Here is an 8,624-nt window from a genome sequence, read left to right as displayed (position 1 = left end):
CGGTTTTATTTGAATTTATTTACGGCCGCGACGCACCGAACACTACTACTCGGCTACTGGCCGCCCCGATTGGTCCTCCTCAAATTGGGAGGGTGTTCGATATGATCAGACATTGTTCAAATATTTGTCCCGGCACCCGAGGCCAGGGGCCGGTGGATAATTTATGCAGCTCGGAGTGGAGTTATTTCCGAAACTAGACCGCGATGCGCGGCCGATACGAAACCGACTGGGAGTGTAGTTCCATTAGGCCGCGGTGTCTGCGACACAGGAATTTGCACAGCGCGGTTGTTGTCGATGGCGGTTGTGACGACTAGAAGTGGCTTCGTTTGTTTTTTGCTGCTCTTTTGGCTTTGGTAGCATCACGCTCCCAGTTAAGAGTTTGGGTTTTGGGCGACGCCGTTCAGTAGTTTCGGGGCATGGGTCCACCACCCGGTTCCCACGGTTCCTGTGCTTTGTTTGGGGGGTTCAGAGGGAGGCCTCCCATCCGACCGACTGCTGGGCTGTGATGCTATGTTTGCCGTCTCGCTTTCACTCGCCGTGGCCAAGCACCAGAACGGGAGCGTTCACGGAATCCGCTGCAAGCAACAGATGATTTAGTGGCACCCGGTGAACAATCACACGGTTCAGTGGACCCCCAGGGACTCCGTGGACCAATGAGATGGGCCGAAAGTTAGTACATCGAATACAACCGATTTGTTTGTCTTATTTAAAAATAATCATCTTCGGGCATATTTTTGTGCTTTTCCCATCAAGAGCAACGTGTTTTGTAGCATCGTAGAATTTCAACCAAGGACTCCAAGGACACTCGTAGTGGGACCTCGCAGTTTTGCGTTTCCTTCGCCCAGCCTGTGTTTTCAAATTGAAATCGGCTCGCCGTGAAGTCGATTTATTTTCGATGTGCTCCCAACCGGACAGTGGCCGTCTCGCTCGGGCGATGGCGAAAGCAAACGGTTTCGCCATCGGCCCGAGTGAGACCACCCGAGCCCGGGAGGCTGTGCGCCACCCGTCCGTACGCACACCAAGGAGCCCGAGCGGATGGCGAGAGAGATGGCGATCGTACCGTGGACGCCGATCGCAATGCTGTCAGTTTCAGTGGTGCTGTCAGAAGACGTTGCGAAACGCATTTTAAGACGTATCAACAAATGAAGAGGATGTCCTTCGGCAAGATGGCCACCCGGGAGGACGTGAGCTGAGTTTTACAGCGGACAACAGCGGCCTCCCGCAGCATCCTTCCTCCGGTCGAATGTCCTGGCCCCCTCTTATGTAGCACGCGTTAGCCCCGTGGATCCTATGTAAAAGACGCTGCCCGCGTCCTGGCATGGTGGCGTTGTCCTTCCTCGAGAGCCTCGAGGCCGCTCTCGGGTTCGGCTCCCGAACTATACTGCTACCCCTTTCCGAGACCGCTCGTGCATGTGAGCGTGTGTTTTTTAGTTTTCTCCGTGGGGTTTTTTTACATTTTCACTCGGGGCGAGATTCGAAGACGCGCGCGCGAGAGCAGGATGCTGGAAGCGAGAGAGCTCACTCGGGTGCGAAAGAGCACACCGGTGTAGTCGGTGTGCGAGACGGCGATAGCCGACGACGGCTTGTGGTGGTATGCGTAGCCGAGGATTAGCAGTTGGCGCGCGCTACCACCACCAGCGAACGCGGACTGGTCAGGATTTTTGGGCTCCCTGGTCCGGGTGTCCGCCGTCGCCACTGCCGGGGCTCTATTTGTTTGGGCCAGATAGTTCGCCGCTCATTTGCCATCGCGTCCTCGACCGAAGCGAACGCTCGTCGCGAGGTTGAGCTCACCGCTGTCCTGTGTGTGTCCTCGTGGTGGTGTGCCGTCGTCACCCGTCTCCTCGGACGCGCGCGTGGCCTTCAGTGAACTAGGCGACCGATCGTGTGTGCGCGCGCGAGTGTGTGAATTCAGGATACTTAAAGGCCCCGAGAGCAAGTGATCGCAACTGAAGCGCCGCGCTACAGCAAAAAAACAAAAACCTCCGCAAACGAAGTTCAAATGCAAGACAAAGAAAGTACAACAAACCGAAGCGACTAAAGAATTACCACATATCGAACACACAGCGCATAATCAGCTCCGGGCGAGCGAAAGAGACGAGGTTAAAAGTGGGAAAGTTCGAAGAACAAACAACAGACGGAACAACACTCTGTGGAACTCCCCGAAAAGTGTGTGCGCCAAAGTGACAGCCCAGCCTTGTGGGGTGTGTGCCTTGCGTTGTGCGTGCGCCCGTGGCGGGGAACACAACAAAAACGGTGATAATTAAAATTTATGGAAAATCTATGCTAATTCCCCAGCGGCCGCGTGAGAAACGATCGTGCCGAGAGTGAGATCGAGATCGGGTGATCGAGAGGGTGATAGGAGAGACTGAGGCGGCGAGGACTCGTCAAGCCGGAGGAGGAGTGCCGGGGGGTGTGCGAGTGGAAGTGTTAATTAAACGCGATTTATGGTGAAGAACCCGTGACTCCCGTGATTCGATCGCGCACGTGTTGAGGTGCCGGGGATGCCCGGTCCCGGAGTGTCCCGGACGCCGTAGCCCGAGCGTCCCGATCGTCCCGATCGCGGCCATCGAGTGATGGCCAGTAATGGGGGGACCCTGCACGGCCTTCCCCAGCAGCAGCAGCAGCAACAGCAGCAGCATATCTGCGGCCAGTGCGGCCTGTACTTCGAGAGTGGGTCCTCGCTGCAGGTGCACCACATGCACTACCACCAGCATGACAGCATGAACCGGTGGGACACGCAGCAGGCGGTGGTCAGCACAACGATAGCAACGGCCACGACGACGACGACGGCCGGCGGCACCACCACCACCACTACGAACGGGGCCCCCTCGTCCACCAGCACGCCGACCTCGTCCGACACGGAGAACAACAACCAGCCGCCGGCGCAGGGACCCTCGCCGGGCGGTGTCCTGAAACCTTCGGTGGCCGCGTCGCCGCCCCAGCAGCACACGACGATCGCGGCGGCGGCCGACTCGAGCGACAACCAGCCGCCGACCCCGCAGCCCCAGGGTGCCCTCACGGAACCGGGCACTCCGCAGAGTTACGGTGGTGGAGCCTCTCCTTTCCACGCTCAGCAGCAACAGCAGCAACAGCAACTCGGCCCGACCGGACTTGGCGGGGAGATGCACTACCCCACGTACATCCACCCGGGGTACGACCCGGGCAGCTACTACGGGGCCGGCGGTGTCGCCGGTCTCGACTACGGCGGCGGCGCCGTGCTGGGAGCGTCGCTGCAGTCCGCGGACTACAAGTCCACGTCGTCCCTGCGCTACCACCCGTATGGTGGTTCGTCGGACGGGGGGTCGGCGGCCGGCTCCGCACCCGGCCTCAGCCCGCACGTGGTAAGTTCCTCGAACGGGGTGCAGAGTGCAGGGGGCACCGGGACGACCGTGGCCACCTCCGCCAGCAGTTCACAGTCGCCACCGAACGGGAACACGGCCGGCGGTGGTGGTGGCGGGGCCCACATCCCACCGACGCCTTCCCCGTCGCCGATCCAGTGCGACAAGTGTGGGTTGGTGTGTGAGTCGGATGAGGCGCTCCATCAGCACGAGAGCAGCGTCCACTCGGCTCCGGCTCCGGAGACGGTGGCGCAGGATCAGCGTCCGTCGGAGCAGGACATGCAGCAGCAGCAGCAGCAGGGATACCCGTACGGTCCCGGGACACCCCAGTTCCCGAAGGAGGAACCGGCCGCCTCGGACATCCTCGATCTCGACTCGCAGAAGATGGTCTACACGCCGACGGCGGACGGCGCCGCTCTGACGCTGCCGCCGATGAACTCGCTGCATCCGCTGCAGTCGATGCAACGGCACCATCCGATGATGTGGCCGCATCACCACGACCCGCACAGCTTCATGGGACCGCCGGCGGCGCCGCCCGAGATGAAGCACTCGGGGGCGGCGGCGGCGGCGGCCGCAGCCGCTGCCGCTTACTACCACCACCCGATCAAGTCGGAGTACTCGGCGACGCCGACCATCAAGTCGGAGTACTTGGCCGGTGGCCAGTACGGTGGCGGCGGGACCACCGGTCCGGTGGTGGTGGTGAAGAACGAGTACAACCTGGCGCCGACGCTGCCGCCGCCGGTGGCCGTTGCCCCGCAGCCGACGCACCCGGCGGTGGGGATGAAGCAGTACGCGGACGCGGAGATGCACGACAATCACGGGCTGGCCACCAGCCCGTCCGACTTCCCGAGCACCACGACGCCGCAGGAGAGCGGCTCCCAGTACCGGACGTTCGAGCCGGCCACGTCCTCGCTGCCGGGGCCGGGCCCGGGGCCCACCAAGGGCACGGCCTGGAAGTCGAACGAGGCGCGCCGCCCCAAGACCTACAACTGTACCGCCTGCAACAAGTGGTTCACGAGCTCGGGCCACCTGAAGCGCCACTACAACACGACGCTCCACAAGAACGCGGTCAAATCGAGCGGCCAACCGGACCCCGCCACCCTGCCCATCAGCGTGCACCACCACCCGGGCCGTGATCCGAACTATGCGAGCAAGAGCCGCCGCGGGACCTCCGTGACCGGTGGAGGTGGCGGTGGTGGCGTTGGCGGTGGGGGTGGCGGTGGTGGTGGAGGCGGTGGGTCGCAGCAACCGCTCCAGCAACCGGTACCGCCACCCGATCCTCCCCGGAGCCCCGGCGAGTACGGGGCGGGTCCCGGGCCCCAGCATCACGGGTACGGGATGGGCGGGTCGGCGGGCGGCGGCGGCGGGCAGGTGGTGTTGGTCAGCTCGAACCAGTCACCGGGGTTTCACCACCACCCTCACCACCAACATCCGCTGCACCAGCAGCAGCAGCACCATCACCCGTACGCGGGCAGCAACGGCACGGCGGGCAGCGCTGCCGCCGGCCAGTCGCACCTCGGCAGCACCAGCGCCAGCAGCTCCACTTCTTCAGCGGTTCCCCCAAACGGGGTAGCAGGTCCCTCCGTCCAAGTCTCCCAACCGAGGGGCCTGCAGATCTACTCGAACAACAACAGCAACAGCAACATCCTGGGGCCGCTGTCGGGAACGGCGTCTCTGGCGGAGCCAACGGGGGCGGCGGCGGCGGCGGAGGAGGAGCCGGTCACCCATACCATTATCACCATCCTCACGCCCACCACCCCGCAGCCCACCTCCACCACCACCACCAGCAGCACCACCATCCCGGGTTGCATCACCCCGGGCACCCGCACGCCGCAGCCGCCGCAGCCGCCGCCGCCGCAGCCGCGGCCGCCGCACACCACCAGTTCAACGGGGGGCTACCACCCCCTCCACCCCATGCAGCAGCCGCCGCCGCCGCCCACCACCTGCAGTCCTTTAACTATCAGCACCACCAGCATTCCATCCTTCCAAACCATCCTGCCGGAGGCGCCGAGCTATCACCCTACTATTGGTAACGTGGCCGGCTTCGCGCCCTACCCCCAGCCGCCCTTCCTCTACCAGCCGCTGGACCACCAGCACCAGCAGGGAGACGTACAGCAGCAGCAGCAGCAGCAGCAACAATGGCTGGGTGATGGCGGCGAGGCACTGATCGAGTCGACGAGCAACACGACGACGGCGGCGGCTGCGGCCGCGTTGGGGTTTCCACGGTGTGCGGGGGGCGCCGAGATGTACCAGGGCGATACGGCGCCCCCCTTTTCACCGAACGTACCGGACCAGTACCAGCGTCCCAGTAGCCAGGGCCTGATGACGACGACGACCCTCCTGGACGAGCAGCCCAAGTACGGTGACTTCCACTTCCTGCCGCAGCACGCGGCCACCGCACCCCCGATCTCGCCGGCCCCCTGCTCACCGAGTGTCACCTCGACGGCGGGCGGTGGTAAGCAGACGGTGACCGCGGGTGGCGGTGGCGCCGGAAGTCCTCCCACGGAGCTGCACCGGTGCGAGGAGTGCGACAAGGTGTTCAACAAGGCGTGCTACCTGACGCAGCACAACAAGACGTTCCACTCGGGCGACAAGCCGTACAAGTGCCACCGGTGCGGCAAGCGCTTCCCCTGCCAGGACTCGTACGAGGAGCACCTGGCCAAGCACGGTGGCGAGAAGCCGTTCAAGTGCGAGCAGTGCCCGAAGCAGTTCAACCACAAGACCGACCTGCGGCGCCACATGTGCCTGCACAGCGGCTCCAAGCCGTACGCCTGCGAGCAGTGCGGCAAGGGCTTCATCCGCAAGGACCACATGCTGAAGCACTCGGAAACGCACCGCCGGAGTAGCGGCGGTGGCGCCGCTGCCAGCGGACACCGCCGCACCAAGGCTCACGGTCCGGCTAAGGACCCGAAGTTCCAGCATCAGCATCTCCAGCAGCAGCAGCAAGCGCCGGGACTGGACGAATGACGGTGGCTGAACCTTCGCTGCCTGACACCGGAACTGTGAACCGGCGGCGAACCCGCGCTCGGTAGGTTACGAAGACCTCCTCCTGTCTCTCCCTTTCCCTACTCTACCTACACTTAAGTGCGTGATTACGAGTTACCTCAGCTACCAATGTGCGACGGTGCCGACACCTTTGCTACCTCAACTACCTCAGGTCAGGTTCGATTCGATGAGAGATATATTTTACAGCAGGGCCCAGCACGGCCCTCTGGAGGCCCTAGGACGAAGGTCGACATCGAGCCCCCTTCGTCACCACTCACTTTCGCACCCGTTCCGTATTCGAGTTCGCTTAGTCGCGTCCATGCAGCATCCGTTCAGGTCTTGGGCACACTCCGATCTCGGTGCTCCACTGGCCCCCTCCCAGGCCAAATATTCTACCTCAAACAATAAGCAAAAAAGAAGCATCATATCGCACGGCCACTCACCGGGAACGGATGTCTGACAGGATGCGTTTCATTTCCTCAATTTCCGTGCTCACTCCGGTCCAGGAACTCCGGGGGCGGTGGTAGTAGCGGCTCCGATGATGAAACTTTTAAAGCAATAAAGAGCCGATCGGCCCGCTTTGGGTAAGCAACAGGGGCACACCACACATACGATGCCATATCCGGTGCCAGAACGGGCGCCTCTCCCCGGCCAGCGTAACAGCTGTCCTGTAGACGAAAGCATTTTAAAGTGAAACACAAAGTATAGATCAGAGTGATTGTATAATATTTAGCATTTAGCGTTAGAAAACATTTAGGAATCGGTGTCCACACTGTCTACAAGTTGCGGAGACGAACGAAATTACCGAACACATTACCTCACAACACACCTTTTACAATCATGTACCTCCTGTTTATACAAACTACTGATGAAAGGTTTGCGGCGATCGCGCGATCAGTTCACCGAACGAATCCAAGCTCTTCTACAAACACCTCTCTCTCTGCATGGATGCATTGGTGTCTGTAGGGGCCTGGGCCGCAATCGGTTTGGACCGAAAGAGAGAGAGAGTAGAGTGTTGAACGTTACCGTATCTATATATAAACACAAACAAAGCAACCGACTACTATTGTAAAACGAATGTACAAATGAAGCAAACGTCACCGGGAACCAGATTTATCGAATAAAAGGAATGCCAAAAGCCAAAACCCCCCAACACTGTCAAACAACTAACTAAAAAACACAAACACTGCAAGCCAACTATTTTTCATAATTCGGTGTAATTGACTCTCGGTACACTCGGTGGTTAAACTATTTGCAAGCTCTCCCCGTAGCTCTGAAACGAAAGGTACAAACGGACGTCGAGCGAGAGCGAGAGAGAAGATATCAGTGGCAACGACGTAGCAGCACAATTCAATCATCGAACTTAATCGGGGGCAGGATTTAATTTGGAGCACCCCAGTGCGTTTGTGCAAACTGGTTCCTCCCGTAGGAATAGGACGACTGGAAGGAAGAGTGTGATACGGACGGGGTGTATCAAAATACGCGCTCTCGCTCTCACTCTCCCGATCGTAGTCGGCGGTGTTAGATTTTATTCGAGGCGAAACTAGATTTGTACCGCACGAGAGGCACGGTTGTGTTTAGACTAATGAATGTTTCGACGCCGGCAGACTCAAGCCCCGGACAGAGCGATCTCGGACGAGCCTCACGATCAGGCTCGCCTCGTCTCGTCGATTCCATTTGCTCCCGCAATTGCTCCCGAGTGTCACTCGCAACCGCCGTGTGCTTGGTTTAATGAGTCCGGACGGACCCAAAAGAGATGGCCGGAATCCGTCGGGACCGATCGGTGCTAATTAGTGTGGCCCGGCCGGCGACACTTTGTTTACTTTGCCGACTGCCGTTCGATTCGCGGTTCGCGTGAAGGTCAACTTGCTACTCGAAACTGCAGCTCGTTAAGCCCGACGCCTGCTTGGTCGGCGGGGTCGGTCGCTACCAAACTCAGAATCTCAGGGATACTCGTAGAATTTAATGTTAGGATATATTAAGAGAGTCTGGCAGGCAGGCTGCTGTTGCAGCCCCGGCGATCCGCGAGCAGAGGCGACGGACACAGGTGTGTGGATGGTGGGGTGCACTGTGAGCAGCACCACACTTCTTCCATGTAAGGGTTATTTCATCGATAACGGATCTCGGTTTCGGTTTATTTTGTTTTTCGCGTAGCCACCGTTTTGTTTTGCTCTTTCTGCTGTTACGTTGCGCAGACGGCGCAGGATTCATTTGTAGTTATTTACCACAACTTCGCCGCCGCCGGGTACCAATGGAAAGCACACGAAGAAACGTAGTTACCTCTTTTACTGTGTAGCGGGA

General features: G+C 60.1%; 1 protein-coding gene across 1 annotated transcript; it reads left to right on the top strand.

The window, feature by feature from the left end:
* Positions 1–2,573: 2,573 nt before the first annotated feature.
* Positions 2,574–6,305, top strand: LOC131212186 (protein pygopus). The gene is made up of 2 exons (XM_058205953.1): positions 2,574–5,372; positions 5,433–6,305. The coding sequence occupies exons 1-2, from the start codon at positions 2,574–2,576 to the stop codon at positions 6,303–6,305; spliced, it is 3,672 nt and encodes a 1,223-aa protein (XP_058061936.1).
* Positions 6,306–8,624: the final 2,319 nt, after the last annotated feature.

Source organism: Anopheles bellator, chromosome 2, assembly GCF_943735745.2.
Source record: "Anopheles bellator chromosome 2, idAnoBellAS_SP24_06.2, whole genome shotgun sequence".
NCBI lineage: Eukaryota > Metazoa > Arthropoda > Insecta > Diptera > Culicidae > Anopheles > Anopheles bellator.
This window is presented reverse-complemented; position numbering and strand designations above follow the sequence as displayed.